Genomic DNA, 18,570 nt, shown 5'->3' on the forward strand with positions numbered 1-18,570 from the left:
TACCAAATCCAAAGGAGCCTCCTTCGATTTTGAAGGATTTATTGTTTGGATCAGGTTAATAGATAAATTCATTTCATTAAAATAACGACACTATAATTTTTGCATATATATATCTTCTTTAACCTAACCTAATTTCATGAAGGTGCAAAAAGCAAATATTTCAGAGAGAACATTCGAACATATATATATATATATATATATATATATCATCTTTAACCAAATCTAATTTCATGAAGGTGCAAAAAGCAAACATTTCAGAGAGAACATTCGAACATATAATTCTATGTTTGCATTTACATCAATGGGAGGAAAGGTGAATTTCTCTATCAACAAAACAAAGGGACCTAGAACATTCAGATTGTCTGGGCAAAATTATCATCAGATTGGAAGCTTATTGCCTCCAGAGGGATCTTCTCCCAAATTTGCACAATTGTATATCTATGATACAGAAAATGAGGTAGAAAATAGAATTCATGCTATCAGGATAGCATAGACAATTGCTTACTCAAAATATTTTAAAAATATATTTTTTTATAAGACGTAAATTGTTAGTTGAATTCAATATTTTTCTTTACAGCCGTGGCAAAATGAACAATCAACTTCATGCTGAAATTGTGAATGAGTTGAAGCAAATGCTTGATGAAACAATGTTCTTGCAAAGTCATTTAGAATGGTAAGAGATCAATTTCAAACAGATGGGACCTCAAATGTTAGACTTAGATTGATTGGGAAAAGAGGCTCTGATGGAAGAAGATACAATTTACCAACAGTTTCAGAGGTAGCTGCTTTGATCGTTGGAGATTTTGAACAAACAAGGTCTGACAGAGATATCATAGTTGAAAGCCAATCTGGACAACTACAAAGGATAAATGAATTAAATGCAGCATACTTAGGTTTGCAATATCCATTACTATTTTTGTATGGTGAAGACGGATACCGAGAAGATATTCCTTTAAATGATATTGATGATTCAGCCGGTGGAAGGAAATGTGTTAGCACGCGTGAGTACTTATCATATAAAATTCAAGAAAGGAAGGATGAAGTTCATTCAATTGTGTCAGCTAGAAGATTATTTCAACAATTCTTGGTAGATGGTTATACAATGATGGAATTTTCTCGATTGAGGTTCATTAGGCTTCATCAAAAACAATTGAGAGCACACTTTTATAAAGGGTTACAAGATGATGTTTTACATGGGGACATACAACCTTCTTCTCAAGGACAAAAAGTTATACTCTCTTCCAGCTTTACGGGAGGTGCACGTTACATGTTGCAAAATTATCAAGATGCCATGGCAATTTACAAATGGGCGGGGTACCCTGATCTGTTTATCACATTTACTTGCAACCCAAAATGGCCAGAGATTATTAGATTTGTGGAGAGTACAGGATTATCTCCAGAAGATCGTCCCGACATTTTAACAAGGGTTTTCAAAATCAAGCTAGATCGCATGATAAAGGATCTACGCGACAATAAAGTTTTTGGAGAAGTAAAAGCAGGTACAATTTTTATGTTCTACAAAATTATTATGTTTGCACATTAATTTTCTTATATGCTAATATTAAAAATAACTAATATATAAACTTAATAATCTAATTACATCTTTATTCTTCAGTGATTTATACAGTTGAATTCCAAAAGCGGGGCTAGCCTCATGCACACATCTTGCTTTTTCTTCTGAATAAATACCCAAATATCGGAGATATTGATGGAATATTTTCAGCAGAATCACCAGATAAAAAAGTAGATCCTTATTATTATAATGTTGTTACAAATTTCATGATGCATGGTCCTTGTGGTACTGCTAGAAAATCTTCTCCTTGCATGAAAAATGGTAGATGCACAAAGCACTTTCCCAAAAAATTTGTGTCATCAACCACAATTGATGAAGATGGGTATCCAATTTATAGAAGAAGGGATGATGGTAGAACTGCAAAGAGAGTAGGTATTGAGTTGGATAATAGGTATGGTGTACCATACAATAGATTTTTATTATTGAAGTGTGGTGCACACATTAACATGGAGTGGTGTAATCAATCACGATCCATTAAATACTTATTTAAGTATGTTAATAAAGGTAATGATCGTGTCATGGCAGCTTTTTCTCAAAGTGTAAATAATGAAGACTCGGGGGTCATTGATGAAATAAATATGTATTGTGATTGCCGATACATATCACCTTGTGAAGCTGCTTGGAGAATTTTTAAATTCCCAATACACCATAGAGAACCATCGGTAGAAAGGCTATCTTTTCACCTACCAAATAATCAGACGGTCATATTTTCAGATGATGATCCAATTGATGCAGTTGTCAATAGACCAGCCGTTAAGGAATCTATGTTTTTAAGCTGGTTTGAAGCTAATAAGACATTTCCTGAAGCAAGAGAATTGACTTATGCAGAATTCCCTCTAAAGTTTGTGTGGAAACAAAACCTAAAAAGATGGGGAAAAAAAAAAGAACTTCTGCATTTTCTATTGGGAGAATATTCTTTGTTCCACCTGGCTCTGGCGAGCAATGTTACCTTAGATTGTTGTTGAATGTCATTAAAGGTCCAAAGAGCTATGAGGATTTGAAAAAAATCAACGGTCGTGATCATGAGACTTTTAGAGATGCATGTTATGCTCTGGGTTTATTAGATGATGATAAGGAGTACGTGGATGCTATAATGGAAGCAAGTAATTGGGGAATGGCATCATATCTTAGGCAATTATTTGCTATGCTACTTTTATCAAATTCAATGTCACGTCCAGAAAGTGTTTGGCAAGCAACATGGCATTTACTATCAGAAGATATCCTTCATGAAGAAAGAAGAATATTGGATCACCCAGGTACTTATTTAATGCTTAAAATTTCGAGTTATGATATGATACTTATGAAGGATGGCTGATTTGCTTAACTTTATTAGTTAATTTTCTTTTTAATTACTTCATTCATATTAATCTGATTGTTTATTTCTTTCTTCTTTTTGGTTTTTCAATTTCATACAAAATTCACTCCACAAATTAAGGTTTGTTAAACAATATTTTGTTATGTTCATGTCTTTTTAATATAGTGTTGTGTTTACATCATAGGAATAATATTGGTACTAATTAATGCATTTTCTAGACATAAATACTAATAGAAAACTAATACATTGTATTTAATGCCCTAAAATTTCGGGAAAGCCTATAATCGCTCTTATGCATTCTCTACTTTAATTGAAAATATTTCAATTCATTTTTTTATAGAAAAACTGATTTTTTTGATACATTACGAATAATAAAATGTATCTTCACGTAATTTTTAAAAATAAAATGAACCACATGGTTTGAACTATATTATTCCTTCAAATTCTATGTACGTTAAATGTGTTTGAAATTAATGTAAACTACTATCGAACACTATACTTTTTCATTAATCTTATTATTAATTTCATGTGGCTAAACTAAACTTTACCATTTAATTGTATTTAATTATTTATATTTTAATGTTATTTCAGAAGTTGACCTAACAGATGAAGAATTGAAAAATTGTTGTTTGCAAAAGCTTGAAATTTTTTTGAAAGGTTGTGGAAGAAGTTTTCTGGATTTTCCAACAATGCCAAGGCCTGTTTATAATACGGAAGAAGTTGACAACACTAATAGATTAATATGGGATGAATTGCGTTATAATAAACGCGCTTTGGTAGAGGAACATCAACAATTAGTAAAGAATTTGACAGATGAGCAAAAGTCAGTTTATGAAAAAATAATAAGAGATGTGAATGAAGACAAAGGTAGATTTTTCTTTTTATATGGTTTTGGAGGAACCGACAAGACTTTTATTTGGAGAACTCTATCTTCTGCCATAAGATCTAGAGGAGATATTGTGTTAACTGTTGCATCTAGCGGGATTGCATCTTTATTGTTACCAGGTGGTCGAACAGCTCATTCAAGATTTGTGATTCCTCTAAATGTAACTGAAGATTCAACATGTAATATCAAGCAAGGTACTCCTTTAGCAAATTTAATTATTAAGGCAAAGTTGATTATTTGGAATGAGGCACCTATGATGCATAGATATTGTTTTGAAGCTCTTGATAAAACTTTAAGAGATATTCTTAGGTTTAAAGATGCATCCAATTTACACCGACCATTTGGAGGTAAAACAATTGTTCTTGGTGGTGACTTCAGACAAATATTACCTGTCATTCCAAAAGGTAGTAGGCAAGATATTGTTAATGCTTCTCTTAATTCTTATTATTTGTGGCCTCACTGCCAACTCTTAAAGTTAACAAAGAATATGAGATTGCAAGGTAATGAAATAGGGACAAATCTAGATGAGTTGAGAGTTTTTTCAGATTGGATTTTGGCAATTGGCGATGGTATAGTTGGTACTTCTGTTGATGGCAATGAAAAAGTCCAAATACCAGATGACCTTTTGATAAAACAATCAGTTGATCCAACATCTGCAATTGTAGAAAGTACGTATCCAGATTTCAACAGTCGTTGCAATGAAATAGGATACCTCCAGCAAAGAGCTATTCTTACTCCAACTCTTGATATGGTGGAATCAATCAACGAATATATGATTTCCCTTAATCAAAGTTCTGAGAAATCATATTTGAGTTCCGATACAATCTGCAACTCTGACAATACTTATTCAGCACTGGAACATGTACACACTCCTGAATTCTTAAATACAATTAAATGTTCTGGAGTTCCAAATCATGCTCTTACTCTAAAGGTTGGTATTCCAGTAATGTTATTAACAAATATTGATCAGTCAGCAGGATTATGTAATGGAACAAGGTTGATCATAACTAAACTTGGAAATCAAGTTATTGAAGCCAAGGTTTTAGCAGGACAGATGTCTGGACAAAAAGTGTTTATTTCAAGAATGACATTGACTCCATATGATGCTAGAATTCCATTTAAGTTCCAGCGAAGACAATTTCCAATCATTGTATCTTTTGCCATGACAATCAACAAAAGTCAAGGACAGTCATTGTCTCACGTGGGATTATCTTTAAAGAAACCAGTTTTTATACATGGACAGCTATATGTTGCTCTTTCTCGAGTGACGAGCAGAAAGGGATTAAAAATTTGGTTTGTGATGACAATGGAAAATAACTACTGAAGCTGCAAATGTTGTATTTAAAGAAGTTTTTCGAAATTTAGTATGACACTCGAAAGATAATCAATATCTTTTTTGAGATTTAAGTACTACTTTTGTTGCTGAGATTCATTAACCAAGTGCGACAATAGCTGTTGACAAGATATCTGAAACATGTAATAGGTACGCTTTACTTTTCTGTTCTTTTTTATATCTTTCTCTATTTCTCTATTCTATATATAAATTAACATTTCAAAAAATATTGCAAATACAGATCTGTCATGATTTGCCATACCATGGATTAACGAACTTCTTACATTGCATTTTTGAAGAAGCAGTGAATTTCATATGCGAATTTGGTTTTAATATGGTAATTCATCAACCGGACATTGTGAAATTTCATCGAATGTAATTAGATTAAATAAACTTATGGATGTTTCAGTATTATGCTATCGGTCTACTCATTTTTTGGTTTGAAATATAGTTGGTGTGATAAGCATCCACTTTTTACAAATTAATCAGCTTTATTGTTGGTTCTCATAGCAGATGCATTGGAACGAAGGGAGTAACTTGGCGGCGAGACGACCATCATGTTACTTCCAGTTGGAGAAGTGCATTTGTTTTGTGTTTGTGTGTGTGTGTGGAGAATAACCAGAAATATATTCAAGTTTTAAGGCTTTGAACTGCTTCACATATATGAGAGATGACTTGTGCAGATACCAATGGTTAAAATGCTTACCACTTATAACCCATCCAACAAAATTTCAAAACCATTTAATCTTACAAACCCGAGCAGTGGCTTCATACTTGCTTAACCATTTCTTAATACATCATAGATAAAAACCAAATACTTGTGTTTCAGCAACTAACCCATGGCATACTTTTGAGTCCAGCTTCGAGCAGTGGCTTCATACTTGCTTTTATCGGTCTTGAGAGTGTGTCTTCATTCCATCACCATCACATATCTCTCTTGGATCAACTAGCACAACGACAGTCATTGAAGATAGTGAGTTTTTTTCAGTAAGTCGTCTATCTTTCCCTTTCCTATTCAGTTATGTTAATTGCAACAGATTTTAAGCTGGATTTTACAACATTCTATTCGGAACGACTAAGTAAATGCAATTATTTTTTGTTTTCTTATTTTCTGCATTTTTTTTAGTTTTGTAATGTCGATTTGAAAGTGGGGATTATCACTGGAGGTTAAATTTCAGCTTCTGAATTTCAGTCTGCTCGCAGGTGTGTTGTTCTTTCTAGCGAAAAGGTCTTAGCGCGATTCTGATTCTAAATTCGGTTTATAATAAACAAGACCAATTTGCAATTGCTGAAGCCAAAAAGGAACTGGGAGATGCATCATAACTTTATTTTTCAAGCTGGGGAGCAGTATGCTGAATTTGTAGCACATGCTATGTTGTTGGAATCTGAGATTCAAATTGCAGCTCCAAATCAACTGTTCGACTGCTTAAGCCATTGCTTCAAATTTGGCATTATTACTGGAGATGATGTTCAATATGAGCTTTCAAAGGTAATTGGATATCTACTTTGTGTGTACTAATGATATCATATCCTCATTATAATATAGCTAGATATTTTTCCTCTTCTTTTTCTAAAACATAATTAAAATCCTAATTTTAATTTGCGCCGTCTTTTTCATTCACAAACCTTATCTTGCCAGGTGCAGTGATGTTGTTTAATGGTGGTGGTCCTTCAAGGAAATCCCAAGCCCAATTTCTCAAAGGTCCATTTCTCCATTTTCTATATTTAATTTCTGAATATTACGTTTTGCGGCATTGAATTGAGCGAAGAAAAGGTGTTATTCTCTATGTCTCTACTTCGCGATTCATTACATGTGCTTTTATTTCTTTTTAATTGTTAAAAGTAGTATATTGAAGATTAGGTGCAACAAATGCTGTAAAAAAATGTAGATGATAGCTTGCTCTGGAATCCCGTAGAGAATAAGGATGGGGAGTTATGCAGTTGCTGTAGAAGCGAGCAAACACTGTCTATTTTCTAATCATTTAATATGATATTCCTACCCTATTCTGAACTTTTATCTGAAACTACGGCCTCATAGTCTAAAAGAGTTGGATCCTAATCCTTTGGAGGCGAATGGCCCGGCCATGGGCCGATCCAAAATCTCACTTTTGTACCATTTCAAATTGCCACAGAAGTATTGAGTTGAAAGGAACTCCTTTGTGCTCTCATATGTTCCAGATACCACAAAAAATATGGAATTGTGATTGCAAACTATGGGTTAAGAAGACTTTATTTTTGTAACAGTAACGTTCCTCCACAAAGCCCCAACTTCCATATTGAGTTCTGCAAGAGTAAAGATTGAGTCATAAGTTCCTTGACTCATATTCCCCCGTAACAGAATGGTTTTTCCTCTATTGCATCTAATCTAATGGATGCTTTCTCTTAATGAGGGATAATGGTTAGCATGAGGTGTGCTTCTCCTTACATTATAGTTTTCTACTATGCATATGATTTTAATTACGAAAGGTTTTTATTAAGTAATTGCTTCTAACATCAGTTAATCCTTATACTTTTACAATTATATCAGATAAGAAAGGTAAAAGGAGGTGATGAGAGCAATATAGAGGGACAGTCATATGAGATTCACTCTGTTTCTGAGCTTTCAACAGTATCACATTCGCCTCTTCAAGTTGATGATCCGAAAGAAGAGGAGAAGGAACTTTCCTAATAATTAATAAGCAGTCCGCAATCTAAAGATACAGGTAGTTATAACACAACACTTTCTGGGTGGTCTTCAGAGCCCAATATCAGAGCTGCCAACGACTACAATATTGCAAAGGATGAACTCAAAAAATTCTGCAAATTCTTATCAGCTGCGTCATCCACCTGATCTTTCTCTGCTGCTCGGATCAACTGATTTTTCTATACTGCTCTTTGTTGATACTCCATCATTAATATCACGAAGCAACGAAGTTTCATATACAGTAGCGCATTAGTAAAAAGATTCAGCTAAATTTGACAGATGAATTAAGTAAGATAAATACTTCATCTATCTATCAAGTTGCTTCGTTTCATCAGCGAACACAAAGAAGGTGAACAATAAAGTGAACAATAAACTATTATTCATTCTGACTTCTTTCCTTATATAATGTACACAAATCTTGATGTTTTATTTGATTGTTTATAGGTCTTGAAGAGCACCAGACATCTAAGGTATCTTCACAGCTACTGGGAAATTTCTTAGAATAGTACTGTTATCCGGTCTTGAATCGTACTTAAGCCCCAATATTAGCCCCAACAAAAGTAATTACCTGTGTATCAAATATAGTTATTTTGATATCAGCGAAAGTAATTACCTGTGTCATTATGTATTTAGTTTTGGTATTTTTATTTTTGCGTTTAACCATTGACTAGAGGTGCAATATCTCGAGGGATAGTTTTTCCAAGCCATTTTTTAGCCATCATATTTGCTATTGCACAGGTTCTATTTGTTGCGTGTGGACCTACTTTGAAGGATGGAAAGTTATCAAAATTAAATCTACTATGTCTTCTCTGTTGGAGCTACTTAAAATAGTATTTTGTGAAACTTGGTGCACCCATATTAACCTTGATCGACACAGGAGAAGAAATAAGATTTGAACCAAATGTAATGTCCTTTATGTTTGTAATTGAGTCAAAAGTTTATGCATTATCATGTGGACTAATCCTTTTAAAGCCAAATATTGGTGTATCTTTCCTCAAGTATGTTAAAATAGCTCTTGGCGATTGGTGGTCCTTAACAACAAATACATAGACATAGCCCGATAGAATTCATCTATTGTTTTTTTCGTTTAATGTGTTTTTAATGCAGTCAATAAATATAGTTTGCAATATATATATATATATATATATATATATATCTTTTTAATATTTCTCTATGCGAACCTTTGTTTTTAAGCCTATCCACGCATCGCGCGGGTAAGTATAGTAGTGTATTATAATGAAAGACCTTTATATAGGACCGAAAGGATCGGGGACTCATGTAACACATTTGTTTTCTCTTTAAATTAACGGTTGACTTATCTTTCCCGAGAGAAGACTTTACCTCAAGAACTTGATTATTTAAATTCTACAAAAAAGTATGTGATGCTTTCACTTGGATTTATTTTTGTGATGTCTTTTCACATTTTTTTTTTTTTTGCCTTATATATTTGATTTTTAATTATATTTTGTGAATGTCCCACTATATATATTTATTTTTAAATTTAAGTTTTTATTTCTTCTGCATTTAGTAAATTTATAAAAAATAAAGTTTAAGCCGCGAGAAGTGCAGACAAATTCACTAGTTGAGAATATAATATCGCATCGCAAAAGTGAATTTGATAAAACCTTTCATCCAAAGTTCAAGTTTTTGTTAGGTTTTGATTATTTATATTTTTCTTCAAATTTTATTTTTATGTTATTTCGTTTGACAATAATTTTTTTTTATTTATGGTTAATGGAAGTTAATATTTGTTAGTTAGTATTAGTGAGTAAAAATTTATGAATATTCATTAATGTTCTTTTGGTAATGAATCATCGTATTGAATTGTTTGTCAAATTATTAATAGCTTAGTAGAAGTACACGATGGTAAAATATAATATGTAATTGTGAATTATTCCTCTAAGAGTAAATGTTGTTTTCTAATTTATTTAATTCTTAACTTGGTTGCCTCTCAAAACAGTCAACAAGGGAGACATTAGTCTTTAATTTGCTTTATTTATTCATTCACTTCTCGCCCAAATCTATATAATGGATTAAAGTTATAGATAGTCAAGATATGGAATAAACTTTAACGGTATAGTATTTTTTTAAGAAAACAATTATATAAATTTGATGTAGATTGAAAAGTTTAAATATTTAATTTGGAAGAAAACTGTACATTAAATGGAATCTTAACATGCTTTATCAAATTTACAAATGCACGTTCCTAATTTGTAGGTCTAAAAAATTAGAAACAAATTATTATAAATGAATTGTTTGATCTATACAAGGTCAAATTTTAATTGATTTAATGTCCTAAATTTTAGACTTATATGTAGCGGTTTAAATAAGGAAAACTTTAATAAGTAAAATTTTAGTTGATTTAAAACTTCTAAATATTAGGAGATAATTTAAATGACGATCTTGTCTAATATAAGATCAAAATTTTAAGGGTAAAAAAGGCGAACGACATTTCGCTAAAGGTCTTCGTGCTTTTAATATAAATATAAAATATAGATATAGATATAGATATATATAGATATAGATTTGTGCTAGATGCGTGAAATTAAATAAAGGGAACATGAGAAAAGATTAAGAAAAAAAAGAGTGTAACTAAAACCTCTAATTTAAGGCACTAATAATGGATAATATATGGAGAGAGGCGGCAGAAAAAAGCGAAAGAGTAACTTAATCCCCTAATTTAAGGCACTAATAATAAATTGTATATAAATTATAAGTAAATCTTATTTAGGACAGATAATATTCAAAATTGAGATAATTTTGGTAATAAGGTTCATATAGTGTATAGTATAGGATTTTTACCTATCTATACCATATATCAAACCTTATTACCAAAAATGTTCATAATTTGTTATTTACCCATGTAGTCCACACTTTTACTACAAATTATATACCAATCCAAAAATAGGTAGATTTTGCCATTAAAAAAGCCCTAAAATGAAGGCACCAGATCTGATGTGATTCTGTCAAGGATTTTATTCGAATTTTGAAACTGAAGGAGATCTCTCTTCCTGATGAAGGCACCAGATCTGATGAAGGCACCAGTTGCGTAATTCTCTCCTTCCTCAACAGAAAGAGATCTCTGTTGATATCAGCTACAACAAAAAACGCAATCAAATTGTACAATTACTGAAGAGAGACTATATCTGTTCTTCGTCTCAAATTGTACAAAATTGCTCTTCGTCGATATCAGTACTCAAATTGTAGAAACTATATCTGTTCTTCGTCTTTTTTCCTATCAACTACACGAAATCATGTCAAAAATCCCAATAATGCTGAAATCGAATGGTAATTGGGATAACTATGGCAGATTTAGAGATTTTGAAGTTGATGCCATTGTGGTAGATGATAATGCAAGCTACGGAATTCTCAGTTCTACAATTGCAGAACAATTATCGATTGATACATCGGATAAAATTATAGAAATCAAATACATTGTGAACGAGAATTGTCCTCCAATGGAGATTAGGAATGATATGGGGGTTCGTGTGTACATGGAAACCAAAAAGGAGAATAAAAACTTAGGTTCGTATCCTTTATGTATAAGCGTAAGAGATTTCAATATGGAATTGGCAATCAACAATGAAAGCACCAGTGCAGGTATGTTTGATTCGACATTGCAGAGAGTTATGGTGTTACTATGTTATCTACAATATTACTACAATTACCTACAATTAAACTACAAAGCTCACATAGTACTGAAAAGGATAAAGCAATGTTGCTTTCAAAATTATCTACATAGAAACTACATTTATGAATTTATTGTTTGCAGGTTCGTCTGGATCCCTAAACTTACTTGAATTTCCATCCTCACCAGCTATAGAGGAATATCAAAGTGAAATAATAACTGAATCTACGCAAACATATATTGAAGAAGGACAAGTTTATCAGGACAAGCAAACAGTAGCTGCTGCAATGAAGAATTATTCAGTGATGCACAAGTTCCAGTTCAGAGTAAAAAGATCTAGTCATAGAAGGTATGTAGTTATTTGTAGATAATATATCAGCAAAATCAGTGTATGATTGAAGATAGGTGGGTTTTATAAATTGTAGTTAAATTGTAGTCAGTTTGTAGTTAATTGTAGTTTTTTCATAAATTTGTGTAAATATTGTATTTCTTTTGTAGCTACTGGCTTATATGTGTTGCTGAAAGCTGTAAATGGCATTTCAAGGCAACGTCAATTAATGATTCGGCAATGTTCAAGATAAGAAGTTTCAGCCGTCAACACACATGCTGCCTAATGGACGAAACATTCATACAGCGCAAACGTACTGCAGCAGTACTTGGTAGCATGGTCGTTCCAAAGTATTGTGATCCTAAGACTGTTTACACACCAAAGGACATACAAACTGACATGTTATCCGAACATGGACTGAACCTAAGCTACATGCAAGCATGGAGAGCAAAGGAAAAAGCTTTACAGTTTTTGAGAGGGAATCCGTGTGACTCCTACAACAAATTACCCAAATATTTTTATATTCTTGAGAAGAATTATCCTTGTTCTGTTGTTAAATTGAAGAAGGCAGCAGATGATTGCTTCTTATACGCATTTGTTGCTCTTTGTACATCAATAAATGGTTGGCAACATTGTAGGCCGGTAGTAGTGGTTGATGGGACATTCTTAAAGTCAGCCTACAGGGGGATTATGCTGACAGCAAGCACCATGGATGCAGCAGGTAAATAATGGAATAATTTTGTACTTATTTTGTAGACAGTCTTTAAAATGCAGTTAAATTGTAGTTATGTTGTAGTTATTTTGTAGTTATATAAAAGAATGTAGTTAACATGTCTATATTTCTCAATATATATTGTAGTTGTTATTTAATCATATTTTATGTCTTAAAAATGTAGGTACTATTTTTCCCTTGGCATATGCTGTGGTTGATTCTGAAAACGACGCGTCTTGGAAGTGGTTCTTTGAGCAATTCAAGGAGGCATATGGTGAAAGACCTTCAATGTGTGTTGTTTCAGATAGGCATGAGAGTATACTGAAGGCAACATCAGTTGTCTATCCAGGATTGGCACACTACTCTTGCATGTGGCATATATGGACAAATATAAGGTCAAAATTCAAGAAGGGACATCTACAATTACATGAATTGTACTTTGCTACAGCACGGTCATACACTCTGGATGAATTTAATGAAAGGATGTTGAAGATTGAAGAGGTAGACCTGCGTGTAAAGTCTTACCTATATGATATTGGCTATCATAGATGGTCAAGAGTACATGCAACGGTGAATAGAACTTTTACTATGACGTCAAACATTGCCGAGTCGTTGAATGCTGTAACAAAAGATGCAAGAGAGCTTCCAATATTTGATCTATTTGAGTATATGAGGACTCTTCTTGAACGTTGGACAAAAGAAAAGTTATCGAAGGCAAAGGGTACTTTCACATACCTTGGTCACAAATACAACAAAGAATTGGAAGACAACAGTACATTATCTCAGAAACTAAGGGTAAGATATTTTTTTTTGGTGCAGTAGAATCAAAAAAGTACTAGCTGCAGTTTTTCCAGATTGTAGTTAAACTGTAGTCAAATTGTCGGTAATAATAGTTTGTAGATGAGCTGTAATATATTTGTTGCTGATTTGTAGGTAAATTGTTGATAATCCATTTTAATGATTGATGTATTATTATTTCTGTTTGGTCTTCAATTGTAGGTGAGGGCTTCAACAGATCATATACATACTGTGTTAGATGGTGTGAAGCGGTACATTGTGTGTCTAGAAAACAAGAAATGTAGCTGTGGACAATTCCAACTTGATGAACTTCCATGTGCGCATGCTTTGGCAGCATTAAGGCATAGGAATGAAACATACGAAAACTATTGCTCTCCGTATTACACAAGGAAGAGCCTTCTGCTTACCTATGAAATGCCAGTAAATCCTCTTCCTGATGAAGGCAAATGGGATGTGCCACAACATATTTTGGATGAGGTAGTAAAGCCACCGGCGGGAGATAAAAGGCAGCCAGGGAGACCTCACAAGGAAAGATATAAAACATTTGATGAAATAAAGTCAAAGAAATACAAGGTGTCATGTGGCAATTGTGGAGGTGAAGGGCATAACAAAAGAACTTGCAAGAATGCGCCGAAAAAGAAATGAATATCATGTAGTTAGAATAGTTATTCAAAATAAATGTTAGTGAGCTCAAATTATCGGATTTTCTTGTGTAATTGTTTAAGTTTTTGAAGATGAATAAGAAGTATAAACATCAATTTGTGTATCTGCACTATTTATGTTTTTATGTATTCTGTCAAGCATCTAAAGTTATCTTTTTTATAGAATAGTTAAACTTTAATATTTAATGTATACAAAAAAACTGATATTAATAAAGAATGCATTCAACGTAAATTGTATCCAGATTGTAGTGAATATGTAGTTTAACTGTGTTAGAACTGTAGTCCTGTTATTCATATGTAGAGGAGTTGTAGTTAAAATGTAGTTTGACGTAGTTTAAATGTAGATAAATTGAATTTTTTTGATAAACCTTGTTGATAAAAGATGGCTAAATTATTTATATGATTCCTGTATTTATTTTATCTTTATGATGTGTAACAAATGACAGTTATATACAGATATTACTTGGCACTTGAAGGTATTTATAAAAATAACTTGAAGATTAAAGTCAAATTGTAAGACAAAGCTGTTGCTGTAAAAATGTAATCAGAGTACTCGAGTATAATGTAATCAACAAAAAGTGTTGTAGAAAACCAAAACGACATATTTCCTACATTGTTTTCCAATTCAACTACCAAATTTCACAGACCAAACTAGGAACACAATAGTCTATTTCTTCTTTCGTTGCACTCTAGTCCTCTCGTTTTTTGCCGGAGCACCCTTCCTCCTTGCTAGCCTGCCAGTAACCTCACTCTCACTGATTGACCCATCTTCTTGCTTCTTTGTTGCATAGTCCCACAGTAGAGCTCCATAGCGTCTACGGTGTTGGTCAATATCAGAAAGATCTTCCTTTGGGATTGCCAAATCTCCAAGGCTAACATACTCCGCAAATGCAACCACAAATACACCACAATCGCTGCATAAGATGAGAATTTTTCATTATATAACAAATGATTAAAATAAAAAAATTAAACATATAGAAAGGGAGATTATTTTTTTACACTGAGCCTTCCTTTTGTTGTGGAATCTCAGCAACCATCCATTGTATGTCGAGAGGGTCCGTAACTGGTTTCTCGATGTATGCCTTTGTGCTCTTGAAGTTAATGTCTTTACGTTTACCATAGAAACCAGTGCATGACAAATACAGAGGGATAATGATTGAAAACTTGTCAACCAATGTCTCAACTGTTTTATGACGGTTTGCTCTCACCATGGAATCATAAACATAAAGTTGTCTGTCCTTTATGTCAAAAACTAGCAACAACCAATGGAAGTTCTCTACAAGGTTCACAGGTATGAGCACATAGTCAACAAGATCCCAGGCAACATTAGCAAGAATTCTGTACCCAAGAATATATTCTCCAACATCATCCTCGGGTTTAACAACCGAATACCTTTGTTCCGGTGGAGAACTTATGAACTTGTCATAGATTCTTTCAATCTTTGTCTTGAACAAGCAATCCGTGGTTGTGAACCTAGTATTATTGTTGGGGCCATATTTGCCTCTTTTTCGCAGATAATACATAATAACATCAATGTGCTGCCAAAATAGAATAAACATATACAATAAGGTACGGTGTAACCACACTTGTCTACAAGACAGCTACAGATTAACTACAATTTGAATTTATTAAAAACTCTAACAGATTGCTGCAAATTAGCTACACTATAACTACAGAAATATAACAGTTAGTCCAAGTACCTCACAAAATGTAATTTAATTGTAGTTTGTATGAACCATAGTGAACAAGTACTATATGTACAATTGACCCATCAGACTACAAAACAACTACACATTAACTATATTTATGCACTGTCTACATTTATTCACTATACAGAGGAACAAATGAAACATACCACCTAACTTAAGGTCCCAATAATCAGCAAGTTCAACCTACAGTTAATATTAATAGGCACAATCACAAGCTCTACAATATTACTACAAGGTAACTACAGTTGTGGTACACAGAGATTCCAAGTCAGTCAAAAGTACCAAAATTCCAGTTTGTACATACAATCATCATCACATATGATACATAAGGTCCATAAAAAGCAAAATTTCACAGCTGAGACATAAATATAGTAACATATATATGTTGTCTACAATATTACTACAATTACACATCATAGCTGAAAAATAAACTACAATTACACTACACAGCTGAAGACAAAATAGATATTGTGAATGATTATGTTCTTTATACTTACTGTGTTATTGATGACTTGTCCGGGGTGAGCAAGGTCATAAAACCAGTCCTTCTTATCAATCTTTTCACAACCAAAATCCAACCAAGGCTTGATTTGGTTATCCTTCTTGGAAAAGTAATATTTCCTCCTGTAATAACAAAAAAATATCAAATACAAAAAATTGACAAAATGAATTACAATTTTAAAGTATAAAAATGGTGAACAGACAGTGTAAAATGAAGCATTCATACCTCCTAGATACTTTATCACTACGAATGTATAACCAGTTGGTGAACCTTTCTGTCAATTCAGGATCTACATTTTCACCTATGACACTTGTGAAGGGGTGCTTGAGGTAAAACAATTTAGGTCCAACAGATGTGCTGCCTCCAGAACTATACAAAGATGTGAAAGGTGATCGTGCATATTTTCCCGGTTGCCTGGTTCTACCGGGATGAACAGGGGTTGATTCATCTGGTATGGGCTCGCCATACATGACCAACTGTGATAAGTTTTCTGGCAGCTCAAAGTCATCCAATGTCAAACCTTTGTTGTCAATGCCTTCAGGAACAACTTTTTTATCAATGCCTTCAGGAACAACTTCAGTCACAGTCACACCGTGAATTGGCGACTGTGGAACTTCACCTTCTGTAGATAAGTGTAGATCTATGTAGATATGAACAGTATTATGGAGTTATAGAGAATATAGAGAATATATTACCTGCTTGTTGTGCCTCAGCTACTTCATCAATTACTGGTTCTTCCTCAATATTTCCTTGTAGATGTTCTGCTGAAACTTCAGCTTGAATGAATAATTGGAAATAAGAATTGTAGATATATGTAGGAATATGTAGTTAAGGTGTAAATTATTAAAATTTTGCATAAAAACCTTATTGTAATGAAGGAATGGTTCTGTACCTGCTTTATATGCCTCAGCTACTTCTTGGAAGTCAGGATATAAGTCAACATGTGGTTGAAAATGTTCTGGAGAAATTGTAGCTGCAACACATAGTAAAAAAATGATTAGTATAATTAAATAATGCTGTCTTGAAATTTATAGATATGTATGTAGGAATTTTGTAGATACCTGTATTGCTTGTGCTTCCATGCAGTTGATTACCAGCATTGAACTGGAATTGCTGGTTGTTCTCTCCTTGATGTTGGTAATTATTTTTTGTTGAACTACCAGCAAACTACAATTTTGGGGAATATTTGAGACTACTTTATTCATATGTCTTAATTAGTCTTAGTACAAAATTATATGTAAATTCTTACCTTTGACTCGTCCAAATCAAACCTCTTGTTTATCACATTCATAACACCCTTCAAAGATTGATCTATGAACTCTCGAAGGCTTGAGAGTTTCCTCAAAAACAGCCTTCCTATAGGCATCTAACTTTCCATCAACCTAAAAATTAAATATATAATTAGTTGGTAATCTTATTCTAACTGCTACAGTTACACTACAATTCAACAAACTATAATTGTTATAGATTTATACCACAAATTAACTACAATGTATAACATACTATAATTGTTATGTAATGAAGTCAAAATGTAGCAAATTATGTCAATATATTGTAGTTATTCATAATACCTGCACAATCCCCTTTTCCAACTTCATGAGCTTGCTACTGACAGATTCAATGTCCTCTTGACAATCTGTATATTTGGGTTCAAATGATGGAGAAGCAGCAGTTGGAACATGTGATGGTTGAGCACCATGTTCATCTTCATATTGAATCTTGTCTGGCAGATTAAGCACTCCAAGCTCTTCTCCAGATTCAATCATGTTTGTGAACTGAATGATGAAAATAACAGTTAATTCAAGTGACAAAAAAATGTAGATTCAATGTAGTTATTATGAATGTAATTGTAGCATCATACAAAAGTGGAAAAAAATACCTTGATCCACTCAAGGCTTGATCATCTTCTCTTCAATTGCAGTTAACCAAATCTGCCCCTTTGTAGCTGACCATCTTAAAATGCGAGGTATAGATTCAGAACATCTCGTAGCAAGCTCGGTGCTGACGGACGAGCAACACTCATATAGCCACACTTGCAAGGCTAATGAGCATCCCCGTATCAGATAAGAATGTACATGGGGATTAAGACGATGTCGGACAGATTCAATAACCTGCTTGAAGGATTTGATACCCCATGGGTATGACTCAAAATTACCAGACTCTATTAGAAAGAACATAAACTTGTCTATGAAAGTCACATGGTCTTTATCAGAAGGACAAACAAAAAATTCCAACATATAAAGAATGCACAACTTCACCGCATCCACATCGTTTGCCCATGCTTTATTAGTCACTACATTTTTCAAATGCCATTTCTCAACCCTTTCTTTGTTCGGAAAATATGTATTCATTAAAGGGCTAACATAGGTGGAAGTGTAACCATAGTCTGAAAACTTATTCACACAATTAAGACCAGTTATCAACCCAAATTCTCTCAAGGA

General features: G+C 33.2%; 1 protein-coding gene and 1 pseudogene across 1 annotated transcript; both read left to right on the forward strand.

The window, feature by feature from the left end:
- Positions 1–301: 301 nt before the first annotated feature.
- On the forward strand, positions 302–8,829 carry LOC104226931 (uncharacterized; annotated as a pseudogene).
- A 2,215-nt stretch (positions 8,830–11,044) lies between these two features.
- On the forward strand, positions 11,045–13,901 carry LOC138873351 (uncharacterized). Its single transcript, XM_070151814.1, has 5 exons — positions 11,045–11,390; positions 11,563–11,767; positions 11,917–12,467; positions 12,643–13,253; positions 13,458–13,901. Exons 1-5 carry the CDS (start codon positions 11,045–11,047, stop codon positions 13,899–13,901), a joined length of 2,157 nt encoding a protein of 718 aa, XP_070007915.1.
- The last annotated feature ends 4,669 nt before the right edge of the window (positions 13,902–18,570 follow it).

This window comes from Nicotiana sylvestris, chromosome 7 (assembly GCF_000393655.2).
Source record: "Nicotiana sylvestris chromosome 7, ASM39365v2, whole genome shotgun sequence".
In the NCBI taxonomy this organism is placed as follows: domain Eukaryota; kingdom Viridiplantae; phylum Streptophyta; class Magnoliopsida; order Solanales; family Solanaceae; genus Nicotiana; species Nicotiana sylvestris.

Coding starts and splice junctions, on each gene's coding strand:
- LOC138873351 (XM_070151814.1), top strand. CDS start 11,045: ATGTCAAAAATCCCAATAATGCTGAAATCGAATGGTAATTGGGATAAC. Junction 11,768..11,916: donor AAAAGATCTAGTCATAGAAG/GTATGTAGTTAT, acceptor TTTCTTTTGTAG/CTACTGGCTTATATGTGTTG. Junction 13,254..13,457: donor CATTATCTCAGAAACTAAGG/GTAAGATATTTT, acceptor CTTCAATTGTAG/GTGAGGGCTTCAACAGATCA.